Source organism: Callospermophilus lateralis, chromosome 11, assembly GCF_048772815.1.
Source record: "Callospermophilus lateralis isolate mCalLat2 chromosome 11, mCalLat2.hap1, whole genome shotgun sequence".
NCBI classification, from domain to species: Eukaryota; Metazoa; Chordata; class Mammalia; order Rodentia; family Sciuridae; genus Callospermophilus; species Callospermophilus lateralis.
In genome coordinates this window covers 53,195,774-53,222,450 of record NC_135315.1, presented here as the reverse complement: position 1 = coordinate 53,222,450, position 26,677 = coordinate 53,195,774, and the positions used below count along the sequence as shown (strand labels likewise).

At 49.8% G+C, this 26,677-nt stretch overlaps 1 protein-coding gene across 7 annotated transcripts in view; it reads left to right on the top strand.

Moving 5' to 3' along the window:
- Gas7 (growth arrest specific 7) overlaps positions 1-26,677 on the top strand; it is a 227,429-nt gene that overhangs the window by 188,100 nt on the left and 12,652 nt on the right. For all 7 annotated transcript variants that reach the window (XM_076869703.1, XM_076869710.2, XM_076869704.1 and 4 more), the window contains 5 exons: positions 4,182-4,235; positions 14,151-14,240; positions 16,880-16,995; positions 19,905-19,979; positions 24,973-25,051. In XM_076869703.1, the coding sequence (XP_076725818.1) occupies positions 4,182-4,235; positions 14,151-14,240; positions 16,880-16,995; positions 19,905-19,979; positions 24,973-25,051 (414 nt within the window). The remainder of the gene's footprint in view (positions 1-4,181; positions 4,236-14,150; positions 14,241-16,879; positions 16,996-19,904; positions 19,980-24,972; positions 25,052-26,677) is intronic.

Genomic DNA, 26,677 nt, shown 5'->3' with positions numbered 1-26,677 from the left:
GCTTTGTCGGGATATAACTTACAGTATAATGCACTTATATTGTTATTAATATTATTATTTTGGTACTGAAGATTTGACCCAGGGATACTTTACCACTGACCCAGGTCCTCAGTCCTTTTTTTTTTTAATTTTTTTTTTTTTTATTTTGAGATAGGGTCTTGCTAACTTCCGAGGCTGACCTTGAACTTGTGATCCTCCTGCCTCAGCCTCCCGAGTCGCTGGGATTACAGGCATGCGTCAATGAACCCGGCTACAATTCACCCATTTAAAACATGTAATCTGGTGGACTTTTTTTTTTACATATTTACAGAGCTGTACAACCATAATCACAATGAATCTTAGAACATCTTCATCATCTCAAAGAGCATCCCCGCCCCCCCGCAAGCCTTAGGCAACTACTGTTCTACCTTCCGTCTCTGTGGATGTTCCTGTCCTGGACATTTCGTGTACACGGAATCATGCTGTTTACAGTCCCAAGTTGCTGTCTTCTTTCACTCTTGGTGTTTTCCAGGGAGGTCTGTGTTGTAGCACAGGTCAGACCTTCATTCCTATGGCTGGATGATACCCCTCGTAGAGCTAGACCATTTTATCTATATCCTCCCTTTAATCTCTCTTCATCTAGATGGGTCCCTCACACGGTTTGGTGTTGGTTTTTTTTTTTTTTTTTTCCTTTTGTCTTTTCTAACATTGGCTTTCAGTCTATTTTTTGAAGAGTCCAGGTCAGTTGGCTCACAGAACGACCTACATTCCTGGTCTAATTGTCTTTTGCTTGGAGATCCAGGTTAGGCAGTTTGGGCGAGGGAGCCACCAAGTAGGGCACACTGAGTTCTTATTACATCTTACAGGGAGGCACTGCCCAGGCTTGCAACCCTGATGGAGAGGCTGAGTTTGAGCTCTTGGTTAGCATGGGGAGGAGACCAGACTTCCCTTTCTAAATATGGCAATCATCTGTGGGGTGATACATAGTCAGTGTCCTGTTCCCCAACTCTCTTCTCCCCCCAGGGCTTTTGAACATCTGCAGTGATTCTGGCTTTAACCCCTTTTGACATTGGGGTTTCCACATGGTGATCTTATTCCTTGTGATTTTGATTGGCACTCTTCTGAATGAAGGTTCTTTCCTCCCACTTTGGAGTTAGCATTGAAATCGTTCATATTTCTGCTTAAAGGGGTCCAAATGTGGCCGGCGGGAGCTCCTGTGTCCCTTTGTTTTATCTTTGTGGATTTTCTTACCTCCTTGCACAATAAGATGTTCTAGGTCTGCCTTGCATTTGGAATTAGTCACTTTTCCAAGAAACTGGGGTTCATTCTAATAGGAAATGGTATTTAGAATCCAAATTGCAGCTGGTGAGGGTTTTCACTGTGGTGAGGGGTCATTCCTCTGGGTCCTTTCCATGGCGTACTACAAGGTGGGGGTGTGTATATATGATGTGCATGAGTGTGTGTGTGTACGCTCATCCACGATGATGCGTGTATGTGACGTGTAGACGTGTGTGAAGCTGGAATGAATAGGCACAGGTCATCAGGGGCAAACGCAGAGCCTGGTATGGCCTAGGGCATCCCCTGATACCTGATTCACACTGGTTGAAGTGATACACAGCTGATAGGGCAGAAATCAGGGGAGATACTGACTCCCACTCTTAGATGCATGATTTGTATTCCTGTCCCGGCCCAAGTTATAAGGAGGAGAGGTGACCCATCTCATTCCACAGAGTCTTATATAGGTGATCCCAAAGTAAATGCTCACGGATGATGGAGATCTTTGTCGGCACCCCCCCTCCGCCGCAAGGGCATTTGGAAAACAAGATGCTGTCTCAGGTCTCAAAGCAGAGAGATGGCGGAAAATAGAGGAAAGAATTATGCAGGCTTAGTTTCCAATTTCCACAAAGGTCTATTTACTAGTCTTGTGACCCTGGATGATGTAGCTTCTGCAAGCCTCAATATCACGGTCTGTAAAACAGATGAGAAGCCATGCAACTTGCTGGGGTTGTAGGATTAAATGAGATTAAGCCTGGCAAATGCCAAGCCTGGTACCTGCCATAATAAGCAAGCCCTCACTAGAGGGTGGCTCTTGCAATGCTCCCTTCCCCTTAGTTATCTTTCTCCTCCTTCTCTGCATCCCCATCATCGTGGCATCCATATGCAGACACAAAGACTATGGCCGAGGCTCCCAGGGCACTGGGTGCTCCCCTGGTGAGCTGCAGTGGTGAGGGTGTAAAGTTACTCCATGACAGAGGGATTGCAGACCACAGAGGTTGCGCTCTGGTGGCAGGTATGTGCTTGGCCAGTGTCTGCGTCAGAGAGCCTGTGGAGGGACTTCTGCCCCTGTCTCTTCTCCTTGGTGGCCAGCACCTGGGGATCCTGCCATGTGGCCCCCTGCCTGACTCCTTCTTCCTTGAGCAGTTTTGGCAAGTGCCCTGGAACAGCACTGATGGCATGGGAGAGGGTATGGGGTGAGCCAGCTGGACGGGTTGATGCCTTAAAAATGTCTACAGAAGCTCTAGTTGACCACAAGTCTGACATTGCCCCAGAGCCTTCTGGGGTGGCCAGGCAATTACCCTAAGGAAAAGCATCTGGATAAAACAACAATAGGTGGATCAGATCCGTGGATCAGTCCAAGTGATGTCTTCAGATTTTGTAGGAAAAGAGCCGGCCCCACCTGAGACTGACCTGCTGGAGCAGCATGTCTGGGGGATGCGGTTGGTCCTCTATTTTGAGCAGGGACCTCAGTGAATTCTGAGACATCTCAAAGTTTGAGGTCCAGTGGTGATAACCCATTATGCAGATGGTGAAACGGAGACTCACAGAGGTCAGGTTTCTTGGCTGGGGTCTCAAAACTAGTAAACAGTTTCTTGTCTTTGAAATGGATAGTCCTTAAGGTTCCTTTGCACTAAGCACTCCAAGGCTATCAGTTTTTTTGAGTTGACTTTATTTAAAAGCCCACGTAGGACTGCATAGCAGTCAAGACAGAGCACAGCGGGAACTGGGTCATGGTTGGGATCCTGAGGCTGGTGCTGACCCCCTCCTGCACACGCTCATCTGACCCAGTGGTCCAGGGTTACATTGACCTGGGGATAGGGCTGCCGGTTTCTTTGAGGCTCCCTGGAGAAGCCCTACTCTGCTTCTCCTATCCTATTAAAAGTGACAGCTACTTCCTTATACTTGCCCAAAGATAGGGTAAATCTCAGTCTCAGCCCCAGGATGTCCAGAGGATGGCTATCCTCAGTGCCTTAGAGTAAGCTGCTTCCCAGGTCACTGTGTGACTCAGGATGGAGACACTATAGGTCTTGCCTGGGGTCCTCTAGGGTTGAATTTCAAATGCAATTGCTGATAGAACACTTGAGACCCAGGACTGAAGGTTCTCTTTAGGGTCCTACGTTCTTATGCAGATGCGTCTATGGCAAATGCATTTACACACACACACAATACTGGCAACCTTTAATTTTCCCTCTGAGCACTGTCCTAGAACTTTTGCAAGCTGCTGAGGACTTGTGGGCTCAGAGATACTTGGGACCCTGATTTTTCTTCTGGCAACAAGAAAAATAAAAATTAAAAGTCAGTCCAAAAACGGACGCTCCATTCTGTTCTGAAATTCCTTCCGGCTCCTGAGCTAGAGAGCGAGCATCAAGTCACGGAGGCGGCTGAGCAGCGCCCCTGTGCACGTTATGTGTTTAGGGTTTGATCTTTTGGACCTGGGGGTTTCTGAATAACATGTCATGTGCTGAGTCCTCAGTGCCAGGAGGTCCTCCTCGGTGCCATCTGCTTTAACTCTTCACTCCCCAGTGGATTCTGCCCGCGCAAGCCGTGCGCCGCATGTGGAACCGGTTACCAGCAGAGGGCAGCGGAGGGGTTAACTCTCCAAATCACAGAATGAAGAGAAGAGGAGGGGAGACCTGGTTTGGAACAATTTTTCCCCCGTAGCCTGTGCAGGAAGCTTTCTCCACTTCGCCTGAGAGCCGGGCACAGGAGCAGCCTGCGAGCTCAGGAATTGTCCTTCGTGCCCTGGCCCAGAGCGTGGTGATGGGGGAGTTCACAGCAGGCTGAGCATCCCTGAACTTCCCCCAGAACAGGGCTTTCCACCAATCCCTCCACCCTCAGGGAACCTGAATGGGGGGGGGGGGGGCGGGAAATAACAGTCCAATATGGAGAACAGCTTTGATGATGTTTCTTACCTCTCTCCCCAGAACCTGGGATCCTTGTCACCAGGCAAAAAGCAGAGCAAGGAAAACACCATCACAGTAAGTGGCTTCCCGCGGGGTGCTCCCAGGTTTGGGCCGCAGGCTGGCCGGGGCTTTGGACCACAGCTGGTCTGTTGCTATGGCAACGTGGGCCGCCAAGCAGAAGTGATGGCCCGGCCCTGGAAACCGGGGAAGTTCCAAAAAAGCTTGAATTGAGCTGAAGTTCTCCAGCCCCCCCCCCTCCCCATTCTTCTGTCAATTTCCCATTTCCACCTTCTCTCCCCCGGTGAAGGAGTGGGAGGAGGGTTTGTGGGGATGATGCAGAAGCCATTTCTGTGGGGCGGGCAGGGGAAGGTACGAGAGTGCGGGAGTGGGTTGAAGGGGGTGGACCATGCTGTGTGCAAGTGATGTGACGTGCAAATTACAGCCACGGCGGGGTTGCTTTTGTGCAGGGAAACTTCTGGAAGATGTCAAAGTTAAAAGCAAGAGAAAGCGCCCTAAGAATAGAGTTCCTGGGAGTTCCTAATGAGAAGCAGGCAGCTTCCACTTAGATGGGCCAAAGTCTGCCCCCCAGGGCTCTTCCGAAACCCACTGAGGGCCCCCCCCCTCCCCCGTGTGGAGATGAGTGGGAGCCCCTCCCCCACCTCCCCATCCCAGCTCTCTGCTGGACTGAGGAGCTGGACATGGAGGTGGGGGGGCCCTCCAAGTGGGGAGGGGAGCTGTCCAGCTGCTCAGACAGCCCACAACTCAAGAGACTTGAGAAGGGGGGGTCCAAGGTTTTTACTGCCTTCACAAAAAGTGCAAGGGTATTGGAGACAGGGGATTATTCTCTTGGGCTCTATCTCATACCATCCTGAGCCCTTCTGACCACCCCCATGGAGCTCAAACCAGGAGAGGTGCATTCCTGCCCAGGATGGAAGATTCTGCTTTGCAGGAAAAGGAGAGTTAGGCGAATAAGAACAACAATACTAATAGCTTTTATGTGCATTTATAACACATAAACAGTGTTCCGAGTGACTCGTTCTGCCTACTAGCTATGTTGAGGGTTGTGTGTAGTTCATATAATCAATAGAGACAAGTGATTATGGACCGGGACTCTGAAGCCAGAGGGTCACTTAGGGCACTTAAAAGCTGTGCAACAGCTGGAGGAGTTAGTCCGTGTCCACATCTGGGAAATAGGGAATCAGGGCTCCTGAGACATAAGATGGTGCGGGGACTGAGTGGATCTGTATATGCCTAGCACTAAAGCAGAGCCTGGCACAAAGCCTTGTCCACATGAGCTTGATATCACCCTGTTACAGATGAGGAAGCCGAGACTGTGGAGTGGCCCTTCACTGGGGTCACTTAGGACTCAAACCTGTGCTCTCGCCTACTGGCAGTGCCCTTCTGAAGCCAGCCTGGTTTCTCAGGTCTCAGTCCCTCTTGATCTACCTCCCTCTGTTTCCTGAGGGCTGGGCAGAGAGGCTCAGCCTGCTGGGACTATGGGCCTGCAGCAGCCTCCCCTTTACTAGGGGAGCTCCTGGGGCCAGGCAGGGCAGCCCCAGAGTGCAGACTTACAGAGGGTATAGTCTCCATGTTCAAAATTGTCACCAGCTGCCCCAGAATGCCAGGGCAAAGCAGGAGCAGAGTGTCCCAAAATAGGGGGAAAGGAGAAAGAGGAACACATGGGGCAGGGGTGGGGGGGGGGGCTCATGTTAGAATTCTAGAAGAAAAAGAAGTGGGAGGAATGAGTGTTACGCTGGCCACAGTTGTCATGAAGACCTGTAGTGTTGGTGGCCAGGCCACACGGTGTGGTTCAGCCAGAGCTTTAAGTTTTGCCAATGGGCCAAGTGAGTCTTCCTCAGAATGGCACACCTTGTCCTTCCCTCCGAGGTGCCCCCCCTGTTCCTTCCCACTGACCTACGTCTCATGAGACGGCCCTTGACGTGTACTCTGATGCCAGGTCAGGGAATTCTGCGTCGTCCCCAGCACTTCCAGAATTTTTTAATAAACACTCCTGCCCTTGAGGAATTGCTGCTGGGGATACTGAGCAAAGCTGTGGGAAGGGAGTCATCAGGGCTGGCCAAGGGTCCCAGAGTGAGCGAGGAGCCGGGTCTCCCACCCGCCAGCCCAGGATGCCTCCCAGCCTGTCACCGGCCACCACGGTCCCACGTGTCTTCAGTTGACGACTTCTATGCTGCTGCTCTCTCCCTGTGCCCAGCCTCTTTCTCTGGGCTTTGGTCCTCCAGAACTCAGGGCTTCTGCAGGAGGACATGTCCAGAAGGAAAGGATGGCCCTGTTCCCCAGGAGGCTGGGACGTGAGCTTCCCTCTCCTTGGCATGTGCGGACGGGGGGGGAACGACTTTTCCTACGCTGTCTGATCCTCAGGAGGCCCCCGGACAGCAAAGGGTGGTATGTCCACGGCCGAGGAGCCAGAGCTTGATTCTGAAGGTCCATAGCCTGGAGCTGGTTTGGAAGGGGTAGACACGTGGGTGGCCTGGCAGCAGCGGGCAGGGACTGGCAGCCTTGCCTGGCTCTCGTCTCTTCTGTCAGTAACGTTGGGCTGGCAGGTGGAGCAGGCTGTCTGATTGGGAGTGACGGGTGCTAATGGCAGCTCAGAGCTCTGGGCACAAGTATGTCATGTCCGAATCTTGAGCGTATAGCCACAGGGCCATAGGCTCTCCTGGAAGGAGAATTTGGAGACCCTTGTGATCCTCAGCCTTGACTCCCTGGCAGAGCCCAGGTGAAGCCACAGGACCCTGGTAGGAGCTACCCGGAGTCCCAGCTCTCCCCCATCCTCCTGGGTCAGCTCCCCTCCAGGGAGAACATTCAAGTCCGCTCTGCGGGAGCCCTTGGATGTCAAGCTGGGTTCCATCAGTCTGCAGGCAACCTGCTCAGACGTGCTGCTCAGAGGAGGCTGTGGCCTCGGTTCTCTGGCACAGCCCCATGCTCTGCGAGGGCCTCCCCACCTTAGCGGAGTCTGGCGCCAGATCACCTGGATTCAGACCCTGCTCCATCATTACACAAAGCTGTGTGGTACGGTGTATGTAACCTAATGTCTCTGTGCTTCGGTTTACCTGCCTGTACGATGGGGCTAACAACAGCCCCTGTTGAGGCTTATAGGAGTTCATGTGATAAAGCACTTGGGAAGGTGGCTTAGCTATTGTTGAACAGAAAGCAGCTCCTTGGATCATCTCCTGTGTATTCAAGGTACAAGATGGCCTCAGCGCTCTTCCTGTTCTAAGAGGCTTTGGGAGGGGACAGACTGTTTCCCGGATGTGTAGCTTGGACCCTGGAATCAACTGCCTGGAAAATGTCACCCAGGAGGGGGACAGTGATCCACACATGGCAGTTTCTTGTACCCCTACTAGATGGAGCATGAGGTCCTCCCAGCCCTTCTGAGCCTGGGCTTGAGGCCTGGTGATCCCAGGTCAGAGCAAGTAACCTAAGTGAAAGTAGTGGCCAGGGACGTCGGAAGCCAGCTCTGCACCCTGCGCTGCCCCTCTCCAGCCCCATGACAGGGGGCTGGAGCATGTGCCTCTCTGAGCCTCCGTCTCCTCGTCTGTGTCTGAGTGGCACCAGGCTGCTGCAGCAAGCATGTCAGCTCTGATTGCTTCCTGGACATGCGCACACCACACAGCCCTCGCCATCCCCCTCTACTGTGGCCACCTCCTCCTATGTCCAACGGCTCTACCCCCTTCCCATCCCAGTAGATGGGAACACTCCTCTTCACTGGGACCAGCCACCTGGGGGTTTGTCAACCCCGCCACTGTTGACATTTCGAGCTGGATTGCTCTTTGTTGTGGGGGGTTGTTCTGTGCATTATTGATTGTTTCTCAGAAGCCCTGGCCTCTACCCACCAGATGCTAATAACAGCCCTAATTGTGACAACCCCAAATGTCTTCCCATTGCCAGGTGTCCCCTGGGGTGTGGGCAAAATCACTCCAAGGTGAGAGTCACTGAATCAACTTCACGGTGCCGTTAAGTTTACCTGCAAAGCATTTCTAGATTCGTCTCTTATTTCCCCTTTCCTGGACTGCTGAGCCATCATTAGGACTCGTCCACTGCACAGTCTTCTCCAGAGGCCACAGCCTCTAACGTTTCCCCCCCCCCCCAAACCAGATCCCTGGCCCTTCCTGTAGTCTCCGTGGGAGATTCAACCCAAAGAATCACAGTGACTTACTATCAAACCTGCGAGGGCAGACGCTGTACCTTACATCGCCCGTCTCCAGTCATTGCACAGATGCTGTACCTTACATCGCCCGTCTCCAGTCATCGCACTAAGAAACATTTATGGGGCACCCTCTGTGTACCTGATGCTGTACTAGGCACAAAAGAAACTGCAGAGGAAAGATGCTCTCCCTCCTCTAGAAGTCGGGCTGTTAAAGAAATGTTAACTAAACCAGAGCGAGAAATACTGTCACGAACGTGCATGCGCAGGTTGCTGGGAGGATCTGGCATGGCACTTGTCACCGAGTAGCCATTCAACAAACGTCCAGAGTGATGAGCAAAGGACGTCATGGGCTTGAGTTCTGCGGTCAGCGGATCTGGATTCAAATATCTCACTTCTGTGATCCTCAGCTTTTCCTATAAAATTCTCACAGTCCCTGCCTGTCGGGTTGTTGGGAAGATGAAATGAGAACGGAAACCAAGCTCTTGGCCGGGTGCCTGATCAGGGCCCCCCCAGGAGGCCAGTGAGGTGCAGTTCTCCAGCTGCCCACCAGGAGGTGCTGTGGGAAGTCCCTGGGGACCAGCTGGGAGTGAAAAATCCTGAAACCAGAGTGGGGCCCCTGGCCGGGCCATCCCCAAACTGATGGCTTCCCGGAATGGAATAAGCAGCAAGAGGATGTGTCCTGAGTCGCCCGGACTTTCCTGACTTCACTTCTGTCCCCCAACCCAACCCAGCCAGCTGTCCTTCCCTGGTGGTTACAGGACCTTTGGAGGAACCCCTCACCTTCTAGACCTCTGACCCTCCTAGTTTCCAACTCTGGAATCCTACAGGATTTTAGAAGGAACGATGGCGGAATAGTGCAAGGTGGCATGTCTTAGCTCAGCTACCCACAACTCCAACAGCGGGAATATCACCTCTCCCAGAGGCTTAGAGTGAAAAATCCTGAGACTGGAGGGGCAGTTGGCCCCAGAGGAACCAGAGACTGCTAGACTCCTTTGTCAGATATAAGAAAAGGAAGAAGGAACTTCTCCAAAACCCTGAATGAATGGAAAGGGAACAGACCTCCACCCATCAGGGATGCCCTTTATGGAGCAGCAGAGTCACGCGGTCAGGCCTGGAGGGCATGTCTTTGGGTCATGGGAGGGTTTGAGACTGGGCATGGGAGGGTTTGAGGCAGGTCCGGGAAGGGTTTGGGTGGCAGGAGGGCGGGTAAAACTGGAACGGAAGTTCGCTCCCTTCTCTCTCCTGGAGTTCCTCCATCGCCCTCGGTCGGTGAGCCTTCTGGGTCCTGCAGTGTGGCAGAGCCTGCAGAAGCCAGAGCCTAGATCTGCGAGTTTGCAGCTGGGTCTGCATGGGCCTGAGCCTAGCAATCCAGTGGGAAGTTGGGATCTGGGAGCATTTCACCCTGGGGAACCCAAGTTGGAGAGGCTGGGAAAAGCTGGGCTCACTCCAGCTTTGTGAGTCTCGAAAAGCTGGGGGGAACCGACGGAGTCTCAGACCCCTCCCCAGTCTCACATCCACTGATCCCTGGATCCCTCCAGGTCGTGGATCAGCTGGGGCACCCAGGGACGTTCCGCTCCCGGATCCCCAGTCTGTCTCCCAATCCCTCCCTAACCCCTAGCCGGGTCCTTCACTCGCTGCTACCCAGCCCTCAGGACCCCGGGAGAGAAAGGTGCCTGACCTCAATTCCAAACAGTGGGGGCGGGAGAGATCAAATTTGGAGACTAAATTAGAGACCAGGAATGGTGGGGTCCATTGGCCACGTGAGGGGCGAAGATCAGGCTCCTACATCTCACAAGAGGAACAAGAAAGAGACTCCTGGGTGTGCAGTCTTCCAACGTTTTCTATCAGATCTTTTTTTTAATTTTTCCCTTATTGATACCGCCGGTTATGGGTCGGTCATGCGTCCTGCTTTCCCACATGTTGAGGTTTGCGCATTAGAGAAGCACGTGGAGGCAAGCGCACAAAGAGGGTTTATTTAAAAAGGGGGTAACATAGACTCCTGCAGGGAGGAAGAAGGGGGCCATAGCTGGTCTCCTAGGCTTCCTTTGTTCTGCTGCCCTCTTCCCCTTATCTTTCTCCTTCCTGCTTTCTTGATTAGGCCTAGGAATGCTGGGGAGGGGGCCAAAGGTAGGAAACACGTGGGCTGAAGGGGGAAGGGCTGGGTAGAGCAGCCCTGGACACCACCATTAACAATCTTAACAGCTCCCTGTAGGGAGGGGCCATTCCTGGGGCTGGTTACCTTGGCAACAGGTTGGAGCAGGGGCAGGTTCTGGATAAGGATGGGGGAAGGGCTCTGGAGGAATTAACATTTCAATCCCTCAGGGGACTGTCTCCAACTTCCCAGACTCACTCAAAATTGGCCTCCTTGATCCAACCTGACTTGATTCACCTGTCTACACTGACTGACTGTTGAATTCTGGCTTCACTATCACTCACATCTCTACTATTTTTGAAACAAGTGTTTTTCATGCATCAGTTCGTTGAGGACCTGGGTGTCTGAATAGTATATTACAGTTTTGTTGTATATTCTTTTTACTTTTTTTTTTTCTTTTTTTTTATTTTTGGGTACCGGGAATTGAACTCAGGGGCACTCAACCACGGAGCCACATCCCCAGCCCTATTTTGTATTTTATTTAGAGACAGGGTCTCACTGAGTTGCTTAGCACCTCACTTTTTGCTGAGGCTGGTTTGAACTCATGATCCTCCAGCCTCAGGCTCCCAAGGCACTGGGATTACAGGTGTGCACCACCAAGCCCAGCCTTTTATTTTTATTTATTTTTTTTATTTTATATATATATATATATTTTTTTTTTTCCTCTCACTTATCTATTTCCTGGATTCTCTTTTTTCCTACTAATAGCCAACCTCTATGAATTCCTCTATTTCTTCTCCTTCCTCCTAACCTTCACATGCTATATCATTTCTATTCTGTCTTTGTCCCCCATTTGAAATTGTAAGCCCCTTTTTTGCAAACTGACTGATTATATTGTAGACAATAATTGAACACATCATTTCTGTGGCTTGCAACAAAACTCTAGGCATCTTAATAGGAGTTATGTGGTTTAAGGCTGTATATTGTGTGCGTTAGGTGCTGTTCATATTGGTCTCTCCCTTAAAGGCGAGTTTCTGGAAACCTTCAGGGACACTTCAAATCGACAGAGTAGAAACTATCCTGCCTCAGAACCACCCGGCTAGATGGGAAGACGCACAAACAAAATGAAAAAACAAGGGAATAAAGTACTCCAAACAAACCAAGCTGCTCCCATAAGAGAATCCATCGAAAAAATATCAGTGAAGGAGTTGAGGATGTATTTAGAAAAAAATGTACTGCAACTTAAAGAATTTTAATAAGAGAGCTGGCACAGGAATTTTGCAGTGAAATAACAGAATCTCTTCAGGAGATGAAAGATCACTTCTGTAAAGATATATCAGAGGTCCTGAGAAGAAATAAAGAAGAAATCATTGAAGGGAAGGAATCACTAAACCAACTTAAAAGTTCAGTGGAAAGTATCACCCACAGACAAGACCATTTGGAAGATAGAACCTCAGGCAATGAAGACAAAATATTTAATCTTGAAAATAAAGTTGACCCCACAGAGAAGATGGTAAGAAACCACACAGGATTTTAAGAGCGGGGCTCTTGGGCTCTGGGACTTGTCCATCTTTGTGTTTTAACAAATCATCTAGGTGACTCCAAACCATACTCCCCCTTAGTTCTAAGACAAAAAAGGAACTGTGTGGAACTTAGGAAGGGTCCCAGCCCTCCTTGGAGACCTTCAGAAGCCTTTCAGGTGGCTGGGCTTGGAGTCACCTGGGATTTATCATAGAAGGAGCTGTTCCTGATTCATCACCACCCCTTTTGGGTTAATGGGATCTGTCCTCATGGGCATCCTGGGATGGGCAATAGCATTCTTTCTCTGAGGGTGGGTCATCTGGGGCAGGCTGAGCAAGACCCATTTCCCCTTCCTGTTCTGACCGACCTCTGGTGAAGTTGCCTCTCTTGGTAGAAATCTTCCTTTGTAGGGAGGTATTTCCCCAAGGAGAGGCTCTGGCCAAGAGCAGTTTGGGTAAGAAAAGAGGAAGGAAGAGGGCAAGGGGCGGGTAGCAATGTGTTTGTGGGTGGACGTCTCCTGAGGCTGGGCATGAGAGGCTAACCAGCAGGCCACTGCTGGCCACGGCCACCTTGCATGCTCAGCATTTGGAAAACACTCCCCAACTCTGGAATCTTCAGGACCCACCTGGATCTTGACCTTGGTAGAATGCAGTGCCGCCCGTCTCCAGAGTTCTCTGGGTCTTTCCTGCCACTGATCCTTCTGTCTCTCAGGAGTGGAAACCCCTACTTTATCTCACCAGATGTCAGTATCCGGAAGGGGGCTCGTCCCTTTGGGTAGGACTTCTCAGCTCTTCTCATAGGACAGCAAGTGAGACCTGGGTTCCTGACTGCTAGGGTAGGAAGGAGCTAGATTGACCTCAGTGGCCCGGAACCAGAGGTCACACCTGGCCATGCCTGGGCCAGGTTCAGCTGACAGAGGAGTTAGAGGGGCTTACACAGTGTTGTTTTTTATTGTTAATAAGCTTTGAAGGAAGGGCCAAAACTTAGCCCATTGAGGCAATTCATATAGAAACCATGAATTCCAGCTTCTCTTTTGAGCCCTCACATCATTTGGTGATACTGGACGACTCCTCTTGCTTGTGAATCTGCCCCTCAGAGGCATCTCCATGGGCCCTGGCCCTGGCTCAATGCAGGAGCTTCTTCCCCTTCCTTCCAAGCTGAAGTTTATAGCAGCGGTCACCTCAATGGTTAGCATCTGCGTTTGCATTACTGTCCCCCAAACCTTGGGTTTTCTGCACAGCTGTTCCCTTTAACCTCCAGAGTCTCTCCTTGCAGGTTATTTAGGCTGCCAACAAAGGGCCTAAGATTGATAGGACTCAGGGCTCGTTCTCCCAGAGAAAACCAATTAACCATCTCCAATAGGAAAAGGAGGATGCAGGATTTGAAGTCACATCAGCAGGAACAAAACAGGGACAGCCAAGTACCAACCCCCAACATGCCTGGGCAGAAAAAAGTCTGAGACGGTTTGTGCATCGTGTACTTCCCTTGGCAAGGGGCAGAGTCCAAGTGGGTTCCTGGATTGTAATTTTATACGATCGTTGTTTATGTCATATGTATCTTGAAATAACCTCTCACCTCTGACCCTTACCCACACCCATTCTTTCCTTAGGAGCAAATTGTTTCATCACTTGGCAAAAGTAATTCTACACCAATAGCCAAATGTGCTTCTATCCTCCCATTTTTTTTTTAAATACAAACAGAATACTATTCTATACCTTACTTTTTTTCCCTCCCACATAATAGTATGTCCCAGTCACTTCCCTTATCGATGTATAAGAATGTTATCACTGTATCCTTTGCCATGGATACAATAGCTGTTCCCCTACTGATGGACGATGGGGTTGTGACATGGCCTTTTGCTACCATAAAGAGCAATGTAACGAAAAACATGTTCATATGTCTCAGCACACAGGAATGAACATATCTGTAGCACAGACTCCTGAAAGTGCAATTGCTAGGTGGAAGAATCTAGATATTTGCCATGTGCTAGATCCTATTAAACTGCCCTCCAGAGAGTTTGCCCTGATTTCCCACCCCTGAGCTTTGCCTGAATGCTTACCAGCACTGGAACATCTGAAGATACCTATGCATGGTCCATCAACCTGGACCCATGGTCCACCCAACCTGGACCCTGTAATGCTCTGTCCAGGGAGCAAGATTTTTCCCACCCTCTGATGAAGTCATATTCTTTTTATTTTGTACCCTACAGATAAATTGCGTGACATTCCCTCACCCAGACACCATGCCTGAACAGCAACTGCTAAAGCCAACCGAGTGGAGCTACTGTGACTACTTCTGGGTACGTGCTGCCTCCGTGTCACCCCAACCTTCACTGTGGCCCCCATGATCAAGAGTGCACACCTGGGAGAGCTCTGGAGCCTTTCCATTGACATCTGAAATCGGAATTGAAAACCCTCAGGATCAGCAGGGTTTGTTCATGGTGACATGGAAACCCCTACCAGAATGCCCATGACCTGAAGGGTCATTTTCTTTGATGTTCAGCAAAGGCAGAAAAGGGTTGGGAATTTAACTCAGGTAGAGTGCTTTCTTAGCACACCTGAGGCCCTGGGTTTGATGCCCAGCACTGGAGAGAGAAAAAAAAAAAGCAAAGACAGACTATAGAGTTAGCTTCAGTGGACAAATCTGGGCTCCAGACCTGATGTCAATGACCTTGAACAAGTACCATTTCCAACAAAACAGGGATGGGTTCAAGGATGTTCCGAGAGCCCCAGCTTTAAACATTCTGGGCTTGTAGAAGTTTTGCATATTGCTTGGTGGACACAGAGTTTCAGTCTTGCAGGATGAAACAGTTCTATGGGTGGGTGGTGGAGACAGATGCATGACACTGTGACTGTGCTCAGTACCACTGAACTACACACACACACACACACACACACACACACATACACACACACCAGAAAAAAAATGGTGAAAATGAGAAGTTGAATATTATCTGTATTTTGACACAATTAAAATAAATAAAAAACTTAGGAAATACATGCAAAGTCAGGAACTCTTGAGGGCAATCCCAGATATTCGCATTTTTTAAAGTCAGCAATGATTTTCAGAAGTAGATTGCCTTGCTGTGGAATCAGAGAGTGGTGACGGTTGTACCACCTTGCGGTTATATTAAAAAATGACTGAATTGTACATCTCTAAAGAGAACTTTTGCGAAGACCCTGAGGAAAAGTAAATAAATAAAATCCTTTCCTTTTTCACCACTGTGCAAAATGGATTATCTATCTTTTTTTTTTTTTTTTTTTTTTTTAAGATTTGCTGAGTACTAGACAAAAGTGCTTTTTAAAAATTTTCTTCCAAATCATTCATACTCAGAAGCTATCCAAAGATAGCTATTGACCACCCGTAGGGAAAGTTCCTATCGCTGCAGTTGTGTGGCTTCAAGAGCAGAGAGATGTGCAGAGGTTAAAACAGTATGAAGTGGGATCAGGCTTTGGCATCAGACAGATGTGGAGAGATGAACTCAGAAGTTGGGGGAGCAGGGATCAGTGTATAAGACTTTATAGGACCCTGTAAGGATGTTGGGTTTTCTTGCTGTTTGCAGTAGGGAGCTGCTGGAGGGTTCTAAGCAGAGAGGTACACTGTGATCTGGTTTATATGCATGGTGCAGGCAGGAGTGAAGTTAAGAGGTGAGTGGAGATGACTGGGAAGGTTGGTAGCAGTGGCAGAGATGGAGAGACGTAGCCATACTTGCAAAGCTCACCCCTAATAGAGACCACTTGAGGCAGAAGGGTTTGAGCCCTGGGAATGGGTACTGGGGAGCCTAACCTGGAGCTCAGTGTTGGGGTATTTAGGGAGCTTCAGGAGCTGGAGGGATCCTGATCCTGATCCTGCTGACAGTAGTCATTAAAGCTATTTCTCTGGCTGGTTTTTCCCTGGAGCAGCAGATGAGTCTTAGAAGGGAGGCAGATTTGGGCTCAGAAGTTTGCTTAATTTTTTCTTCGCTTTTTCGTCAAGAGTGAAGCACGCAAATTTCCAGTGGAGAAAACTTGTTAATAGCAAGAGAAGCCCCACTCTGACATGACTCATCCCGTAGGGTGTGACTGATGTCCTGTCATGAGAGGTCTCAACAGCATAGCCAGAGGGACTTGGGTCAGGGAGGCCGAGGGAGGGATCTTGAACTGGGCAGGACCAGAGGCTCCGTAAAGTGGTTCATGGGCCTGGCCATTGTAAATGGGATTCTCTGTAAGTAGCAGCAGTGTCTTTCCTCTGTCTGAATGTCTGATCTGAGAGAGATCCTAGAGATGCAGGCTGCTCCGATCACTAGGGATATGGTGGAGGAGGCGGGGGGGGGGGCACAGCCTAGGATTGGATGAACCTGACCTTGCCATCTTGTGGGTGAGCAGAGATGAGTTACCTGGTTCTTTCCAGATGCTGGGGATAATGTTCCCTCCAGTGTGCCTCTCTGTGATATCAAAACCCATTGTAGTTCCTTCCCTTAAGAACCAAAGCATTTAACCTTAGATTCCTGGTAAAGAAAAGCTGTAATGCAGGAGGACACCTTTTTAATCCTGGTGACAGCCAGGGACCTCGAAGGGCTCGGTGAGTTGGTTCTTGGGGACAGATGACGGGATGCATGACGAGCAGGGGAAAAGTAAAAAGGGATGCCAGGTGGTTGAGGGAGTGCAGATAAAACAGAGCACTTCACTTTGAAGTTTTAAGAATATTTGTTTACAAAAATTAATTGGATCCTAGTTCCCAAGTCATTGTCTCGGCTCTCTCAGGTTCTGACTTTTATTTTAAAGCAACTAATAATCGAGACCATTAATTGAGTCATTACTAGGTGCTCGGCACTGTGCTGGGGTCAGCACTGCCGGGTAAATTGGTGGGTGCTTTCTGGGATCTGTCTTCCCTGCATGCCATTCTCTTGGGCATCCAATGTCACCTGAATGCTTCTTGTGCTTCTTTTTTCCTTCCCAGGCTGATAAGAAGGATCCCCAAGGCAATGGCACGGTGGCTGGGTTCGAACTGCTGCTCCAAAAGCAACTGAAGGGCAAACAAATGCAGAAAGAAATGTCTGAATTCGTCCGAGAGAGGTAAAGACCCTGGATCCCACCCAATTGCAGGGACTGGAGATGGGTCCCACCGTGAACCAGTGGCCTGAGGGGAGTCAAAGAGTACTCAGCACTGCATGACCAGTTTGGGGCTGGTTGGCACAAAGGAGAACATAGGTTGGGGTCCCAGATGCATGGCTTCTGGGGTAGATCTGATCAGCAGATTGTGTGGCTTTAGTCTGTGTAGTGTTTCTGAAAATTTGAAACCAACATTTTAAAAATACTGGTAGATTTTACATTAAAATCTGGATACCTAGCATCTCTTGAAAAAGCACAGGGTTGATGGGATTGCCTCTTCACCCCACAGGCAGTAATTGCCTAGAGGTCAGCAGCAATGCCCTGTGGAATGGGCATGTGTTCCCATTTTGCTGCAGTCTCCACCACTCCCTAGTGTCTCCCCCACAAACTGTTTCACCCCTTTATCTATCTGGTGCCGCAGTCTGGCTTGGCACAATTCACAAGCCACTTGTCAAGCAGAAACGAACTTTATTTTTAGAACACACACATCAGCACCGAGCTCTTCAGGAATTCCCTCAGAGCCCAACTGCATCCGGGCTTCCTGCTAGCCTCTCAACACCCACACACACACACACACACACACACACACACACACACACACGCTCCTCCTGCTCTTGAGGCCAATTGGCTGGGTCTCGTGGGCAGAGCCAAAAGTCCCCCAGTGAACAGCTCTGTGGTCTGAAAGGGCAGGGAAACAGCCTAATGAGCAACACCGCAGAGGAGCCAATCAGCTGGAAGTTTGCTGGGACAGCTGTGAGCCAATCAGCTGGAAGTTTGCTGGGGCCCCTTTTGCTGTGGCTCTCAACAATCTGGTCCTCCTTTGAAGCACTGTTCCTCACCATAATCCAAAAGAGGAGTGTTACCTTTTGATTTATCTTCAAAACCAAAACTGATCAGGTCAAGGAATGAAGAACCTTCCTCTGCCTTCAAGGGAAGATACCAGGAGTTTGTCTAAAGAACTTGGGAACATTGATGAAGAAATAACAAATTCAATCCCATAGAAATAAGGAAAGCTGCAAAACAAAAGAGGAGTTCCTTCTCCTTCCCCTTGCTCCTCTCTGAGACTCTGATAACCCACGCTCACATATCTTCACACTTCCTCGTACCCACCATTCACACGAGTGTGCGCACACATAGGCACAATTTTGCAAATAGCATTTCCAAGGCATATTGGAAATATTCATTGCAAATGGCGATATCTTTTAAAAATATTTCTTTTATTATAACAACCGTAATCAGGTAATAATGCTTTGGCATTTTTAAAGCACCCTTCTCCTTAGGAGGCCCATTTTCTATTTGTATAATCAAATCTTTATTTTATGACCCATTAAACTGGTAGGAAATTGGAAGGCTGCATTGCTCAGGAGGGAGAAAACAAAAATATAAAAACAGGCAAATAGAAAAGGGGTTGTCTAAGCCAAAGTCTGGACGGGTTCGTGGTTTATGCTTATAACAGCGTAATGTTAGCAAATACACAGACTGTGCCGTTGCAGGTCATTCTGGCCTTCCCAGCTGAAATGCAGATTCCTCTAACTTTCTCAGTCCATCTTGGGGGGTGGCTACAAAGGATGTGCCTTTCAGAGCCAGGAGAGGCCAGAGCTTAGGTGCAGAGGTGGAGTACGCCTGGCTAGGGACCAGGCCCCTGGTTTGCTGTGGCCTCCACTAAAGAAAGCAGGGCAGGAGATGGAGGCAATGCAGGCTGGTTTGGGAGGTGAGGCTCAGGAGACAGATGGCAGGTGCACCTTCTCTGCCCTGGCCTGTCCTTGGCACTGTGACATGCTTGGATCTGCTTTCAAGAGGCGTTGGCCACAGTCTGGAGGTCCAGGCTGGCAGTCTGTGTAATCCTGGGAGGGCTGGAGGTGAAGGCAGAGGGAATGGAGAGGGAGCAACAGAATTGAGAGAGAAACCAGGGTTCAGCTCTGAGAGACCAAGAGACTGGCTAGAGGTATAGAAGAGAGCAAAGCAGAGCAAGAAGGAATGAGAGGATGAGTCCCTGTGCCAAACTGTGTGACGATTATTATGCAAAATGCTGCTGCCGCATAATCAGCCACCCTCTCTGCACCTGAGTGGTCAGGAAACAAAAACTGCAGCCCCTCGGGTTTTCTGTATACTGCATGATGGCCCAGGGGCTCTCTGGGGTCCCATCCCTCTGGCCAGCTCCAGTTGTCATAACATAGCTCTTCTGCCTCCCATGATGGCCCCAGGGAGCGCTGAGGTGGTGAGCAACACCTTTGACAACACACTTAACACAGACATGCCCGATACACAGAACACTCCCCGGAGAGTCACCTTGCAAGTGTGTGAAGGGCCTACCTGCTGGAAGCCCTGCGCAAGGCAACTCTCCTCCCCAGGGGAGCAGAATCGGGCTGTGGTCCTGGACGTTGACCGGTTTCCATGGAAATACTCATGCCCTTGACAGTGCTTTGCAATTAGAGGCATTGGGTGGGAGAAGGTAGAGATGCTCTATTCTTCCTTCGAAGAGGCTGAGGCCATCTGGGAGGGTCTAAAAATCAGAGACCAGGCTTGAAGGCAGAAGGAGACACATGTGTCATCCATCCCCTGGGGTCTGTCTTAAGTAGCATTCATTCGGGTAAGGGCACCTGTGTGTCCAGGCTTTTGCCCAGAGCTGTGCAAATGACAGTGATCATCTTCATAAGCCCCAGGAGGCAGGCAGAAATATCCCGCTGTGCAGTTGGAGAGTCAGAGGTTCAAACGGTGTCATGCATTTATTCAATAAATATTGAGAGCCACACACTGTCAGAGCTTACAATCTGTCGTGACCCAGTGGTTCCCTTTACACAGCTGACAAGGAGCAGCTCCGGTTCGCCATCCCACACTGGCGAGCTGATGTATTGGGTTTTCTCCTTTGGCAGGATCAAGATTGAAGAAGAATATGCAAAGAACTTGGCTAAGCTCTCTCAGAACTCCTTGGCTGCACAGGAGGAAGGGTGAGTTGGGAGGAGATTGATGGGACTGGGGAGGATGAAGGGACCTTGAAGAGCCTTCCTCACCCATCACTGGAACAGTGTGCTTTGGATGGAGACGTCTCCATAAGCCTGGGTCAAGGGGGGAATCCGTGCTCCAGTTGGTGGCTCGTAGCTCAAGATACGTCCTCAGGACTGAAGGTGTGCACCTGTAGCTCAGATGGGACACCATAACTCAAGAGTAGGCACCCATGGCTTGAGATGAGTGCTCATGACTCAAGCTGGGTACTTGTTATTCAAGATGGGTGCTAATAGCTCAAGGTGGGTGCTCAGGTTTTATTGTGGATGCTTATAGTTCAAGGTGTCCACCTGTGGCTTAGGGAGGATGCTCTTAGTTCAAATTGAGCATCCTGAGCCCAACCAAGGTGCGTACCTGTGACTCAAAGTAAGGATGTCCATGTTATATGTGGGGACTTCTGTGTTGTCTTCTCTCTAATGAGCCAGGGCCCTCCTGCCAGGTGCTGGAGCATGTCAGAATCCCCCCTGCCCTCTCCCCTGTAGCTGGGCAACAGCCTTAGATGCCCACCTCCATATCCCCTTCTTTTGAGGGCAGGATGGGAGGAAACTGGGCATGAGAGGATTTCATGCCTCGCCCCTTGGAACTCCCTCCTGTGGACCCTGAGGCCCAGGCTTTGCTTCCTGCTTCCTCTGTGACCCTCCCAACTTCCATGAGTGGGACCAAGGCTCAGCCCAGCCTTCTCTGCTCTGTTAAACAGAGTCTGAGCCCTCGTGCATCACTGGCAGCATGCCAAATGACAGTCCCTCTGGACAGCAGACTGGCAGTTCCTCAAAAAAGCTAAGCATAGAATTACTCCATCCCCGGCAATTCCGTCCTAGGTTTATACCCGAAAGAACTGAAAATTCAAACAAGCATTTACGGAGAAGCACTGTTCCCAATGGCCAAAAGGTAGAAACAACCCAGAGTCCAGCGAGGGATGAATGAGTCCACTAGTTAAATAGCATGCACCATGCCTAGCCATGGATATCCAATGGAGTATTATTCATCCATAAAAAGGAATAGAATTCTGAAACGTGCTACTATGTGGATGAAGCTCAAAAACATTATGCTAAATGGTAGGAGCCAGACACATCATGGGGTCCTAGAGCATATGATTCCATTTATACGGAGCATCCAGAGTAGACAAATCCATATGGCCAGAAAGCAGATTAGTGGTTACCATGGCACGTGGGGAGCGGGGCACGGGAGAAACTGCTCCATTAGAAGAGCTTTCGTCTTAGGTAATTTGTCTGATGAATCTGCTATAACAAAATATCACAGAACGTGGCTTAAGCTTCAGACATTTATTTTGTTACGGTTCTGGAGGCTGAAGTTCGAGATCCAGGTTGCCAGCAGGGCTGGTGTGAGGCAAGGGCTTTCTCTGAGTCACCTACCTTCTCACTACAGACACAGCCCATCCTGGTGTGGGGTGGGGTGGGGAGCTTCCTGGAGTTCCATCTAAGAACACTCATCTTATGGGATCCGGCCGCCACCCGTTAGCCTCATAGAACCCTTCACTACTTCCCTAAAGGCCCTGTCCCCAAGTAGCAGCCTCATCAGGGATTAGGGTTTAGCAAGTGGAGAGGCCCAAATTCTTACTCTGTGACTGGTGATGAAAACGTCATTGGTCACACAACATTGGGGACATGCCAAACACCAGATTATTCACATTAAGTGGGTTCGTTTTGTGTCCCATGATTTTTATCTCAATGAAAAATAATAATGATAATGAAGACTCTCGGGAGGTAAGAGTTGAAGGGGTCCCCAGAGGTCCCCTCTCTGTTCTGACCTTCCTGCGCAAGTCTCTCTGAAGTCCTCCTACAAGGGAAGTGAAGCTCCCCGAAGGAAGCCATCCTGTTGAGGGATGGTTGTGGTTGTGGGAGAGCTGTGATCTTCAACAAGTCCACGTCTGCCTTTTGTGGCCTGAAATCCTGCAGGGGACAGAGTTTGCCAAATCAATGTGGCTTTGATTAAGGCCTCCGCATGGGCTGACTGCACAGCCAAAAAACCTCCTGGGAATGGTTTTCACCAACCCGGCCAGCCACAAGCCACAGGGCGGCCCCGCAGACCACTGCCTCTCCCACAGACTAAGTGGGGTTCATTATTTCCTGGCCCCTCTGCTCCATGTTGAAGGGGACATACAGGCAAAGTAGCCCCCTGCTGCCTGAGAAGGGACTTTCCTAAGACTCTCCGTGCCCTGCAACCACTGTGCTGCTTCGGAGTCTTCCGGCTTCCACCTCCCGGGCCTGGGCTGCTGCCAGGGACACTGTGTCCTGCCAGCACACCCAGCATATGCTCCTAAACCACATGCCAGGCCTGCGCTGCCATGCTGCACACACATGAGACAAACACACACATACAAGCACCGGCCCACACGCCTGTACGTGTGCACATTCCCCGTCACTATTGCACCTGGTAACCCCGTGCACACACTGCCCCCAACAGGCACTTAGGTGTGCACACGTGAACCCCCTCCACACGCACGTGTGCAAATGCATTTATACACAAATCTGGGTGTTGAGCCCAGGCCACCTTGAAAACCCTCCAAGTGCAAAACGAAGCTGAGAAATTGGGTGCCGTCTAGGAAGCTGTGGGGGGTTGGGGCTAGAGAGGCTTGTGCCGCCCGAGCGCCATGTTCAGATTGGCTTTCTGAGGACACGTGCGTGCTGGTGAATAAACAGAATTCAGTGTATTCTGCCTTCAGTTTTCCTCTCCTGGTCAGAAAGGAAATGGGATTTGGGTCTCTCCTGGTTGACAGTTGTGACGGGGTCACATGCATTTTTGATTTGGCGTGCCTCGAGCCATATTTTGGGACAGAGCGACGTCTATTTGTTTTTTTTAAATGAGAGAATTTCTAAGTGGGTTTTGTTCTAAAATTTCTAATGATTTTAATTTTGATTGACATATTAAAGGCTCATGTTAGCAGAGCTCAGGATGATATTTCCACACACTTGGAAGTGGCTCTGAGGGGCTAGGAGTGCCAGGAAGGGGTCGCCCTGCGTGTGGGGGGGGGGTGCATTGGCTCAGATGGGCTCATCTGAGTGTTTGGAGTAATGTCCTTCCACTTGCAAATGCCTAGTCTGGAGGTGGGGCCATTGTCCTGGGTGGAGACTTTGCTTGTTCATTTTCTCCCAGTAGCCCTAAGCTAACGTTCTCGGGTCACCATACATGTCCCTGGCCAGCCCCTTACCATGCACTCTGCTGACAGCAAATTTCAGCTCTATAGGAAAAACTCTGGACATCTCCCAGGGCCTTTCTCTGGCTCTCATTTGTACCTCTCACCGGCTGCTCTGTGTCAATCAGCTACTAGGGGCCAAAACTACTCACCTCTTTAACCACGGTCCCACTGGCCCTAGGACAGCCTGTGTAAGCCATGTGTCACCTTGGCTTTCGTTTTAAAGTTAGAGTCTGACTTGAGATCATTCATGTGTATAGCATGAAGGAAGGGTCAAAGTTCCTTTGGTCCCTGTGGATATACAGCTGTCTCTGCACCATCTGTTCAGTTCGTCCAAGGGCTAGGGGTGTGGCTCCCTGTGGTGGCGCACTTGGCTAGCATGCATGTGGCCATGGGTTCCGTCCTCAGCACTGAAAAACAAGGGGAAAGTCCATCAGTATGAATCCATTCACGAGGGCACAGCCCTCATAGCCTGATCAACGTCTCAAAGGTCCCATCTCTTTAACACTGTCACATGGGGATTGTTTGTCTCACACATTTTGGGGGACATGATTGCTTCTACCCGTCCCTGGTCCTGGACCTCCTGCCCACCTATAGGATCAGATGGGATGCCTAGGCCACCTACAGTGCTGCGCCCCCCACAGCCTATGGCCTTGACCAGCTTCCTGGAGCTCAGGCAAAGACAAATGTCCACAGCTGGAATTGTCTCAGACTTACTCCAGTTCTGCTCTGTGGGGCTCCCCAGGGGACCTTTCTCTGCTGCCCAGACTCTTAGATAAAAATCAGTGTCATTTCCCACAAATAACTCCCTCCACCTGAGCGCTTGCTCCCACCACTCTGGACCCCGGCTCAGAGGGATCCTTCTGCTCCGTTGGGTCATCCTTAGCTGCCGCTTGGCTGCTTGGCGGGGAACCCAGAAGTGTCGCAGCGAGCTGTCTTTTAATCAGCTTTTCCCACTCAAGTTGAATGAATTCTCCTGGGGGAAGTGGCTTTTTGATAAAATGAAGCCAACTGAACTTTCAGCCTGGATTTACTGGCTGGGTTGAAGAGGTCGGGAGCCAGGAGGCAGGGGATCATGTGGAATGGTCAGTGAGGTTGAGGAGTTCCAGATAATGAAAGCTGTCATGTCCTTTTGAAAGTCTCTGGGATCTCGGGAGATTTCATCTATTGGAAGCATCTCTCTGGAGTGGAGAGGGGATTTCGCCAAGAGGACTTGGCCATTCTCTTGTAAGCTATGGGCAGCAGTCGGGCACATAACCCAGAAGCTATGCCAGAGAGGCATGCTCCTGACCATGTGCGGGGGGGGGGGGGGCAGGAGGGCTTCTCCGCATGTGGCTGTACCTACCATGTCCCTAGACCCAAATGGTCCATCTGTGCCTCTCCTGGAAGCCAAGCAGCTACAGAGTTGCTTGTAAGCAGGTTTCATAGTACCTTCCATTCCAGAGGAATTTTTCCCTGAAAATGAATCTTGTGTCTACCTTCCTTGAATTACCAGCAGACATTTGTACACCTCACTAGCAATCCAGGGGTGGAGGAGGAATGATGGTGATGTCAAGACTTTGGGGACTGTAAGCTAGCTCACCCTGGTTTTGCTAATTCAATCTGGCCCTCTAGATAGTTTGTGCCTGGCCTCTGCCTCCTCCAGATCCAAAGTTTAGAATGGTATATACCTTCCTGAGTTGTGAGCTTGAGATCATCTTAGGATGGGCTGGGGCTTCAGACTTGAGGGTTGGTACAGCCCTTTCTGGGGTCTCCCAAGTCTAATAATGTCTTACCCATTGCAGCTCCTTGGGAGAAGCCTGGGCCCAGGTGAAGAAGAGTCTGGCAGATGAAGCAGAGGTTCATCTCAAGTTCTCCGCCAAGGTAAGCTCCTCCCTGCAGTTTAGACCTGGGCTGGTCTTAGACAGTGGTGCCCTGATACATGCTTAGCAACCGTCTCTCCAGTTTGCAGCGTTTGCCCGATTCCTATGGTGTAAATCTCAAGCTGCCACATTTAAGTCTCTGAAGACAGAGTTGGAAAAGGTGCACACTAGGGCATCATTAAACAATGTTTTCATGGTACAGACAAGTAACATCAGTAACCAGCAGTTTCCACTAAGGCTTGGATAATAAACAACATGAATAGCAGATAGTAATTGCTATTTATTACCTTGGTTTTTAAAATAGTGTAAATTATAAGTTTACATAATTTCATTTGTAATAATGTTATGGTTCATGGTCAGCTCAAGAAAATTCCTGAAAAGTTATCGATCTGTTCTTGGGACCTACTTGGCGCTCTGTGTACATCTGTGGGAGTCAGAGATACCCTCCAGTTTCTAAAGTAGACCCCTGAGTGATGTCACCCGGTCTCTCTTTGCCAGACTTCCAGAGAAATGGATTGGCATGTTCTATCTCTTCTTAGTGTCTGGAAATACTAGAGTGTGCCCAAGGGAGAAAACTGTTTGCTTTTATTTGTTGCTGTAAAATTTCAGAATGGGTAAATGACCTTTCTTTCATTTGGTTCTAAAGACACTAACACCAGGACTTTTTTTGAGGACAGGGATGTTTCTGTCCTTCTCACTCCACTCTCAGGGATCAGGATGGTACCTAATCCACAGTAGGTGCTTCACAAATATTTTCTGAAGTCATGAATACATGGAGCCTTCTGAGAGTCTCTTTCTCACCCCATCTTTTCAGATCTGTTTGTCTCGAGATTTCTCAGTGACTCTGCCATCTCTACTCCCTGGCTCATACTTCCAACATTCTTCTCTGGCTCTCAGCTACTTTTTAAGTAAAACATAAACTAAGTGTCTCATTGAGATAGCTCATACTAAAGTGTGCATGACTGATGGAGATACCCATTAGCAATCCTGCCTTCTACAGAGAGACCCTTAAGAGGGGCACTATCCTGGTGACTCTGGCTTCCTTCTGTCATCCCACCATCACCAGTCCTACATAGCAGCCCAAGGGGACATTCCAGTAGAGGGCTTGAATTCGGTGAGCCCCTACCCCCAATATTTAAATACTTTCCTCCTTATATGATGGTGAGATTGGTGACATTCCTCAAAGACGTGGCTCTTCCTGGGGCTCACGTTCAGCACTCACTGGTCCTCTTATTTTGCTAGCTCTATTCTCATTTACAGTTGCAATTCCCCGCCCTGGGGACTGAATGACGTGTACTCTTGGAGCACAGGAATATGTCCCTATGCCCAGGTCTCCCCGCTGTAACCCATCATGGTCCTCTACACACAGAATGACTGAGACCATAAAAGCTTTGTAGGAGACCTGGGCTGGGTTGGCAGCTTGTTGCTTCTAAAAGGCGTGAGCGCCCCAGGATTGAGCCGACACCTAGCGAGGTGTGCAAGTTCCCAGCTAATGAAAGCCCAGCTCAGGTGAGGCCAATCTTTCCTGGGAAGATTGCTCCAAGCTGTGCCAGAGAAGGTAGCTCCAGGGGTTGGTGTCTTTGATGTGCTGCATACAAAACAGTGAGTTTTTTAAGGGCAGCTCCGA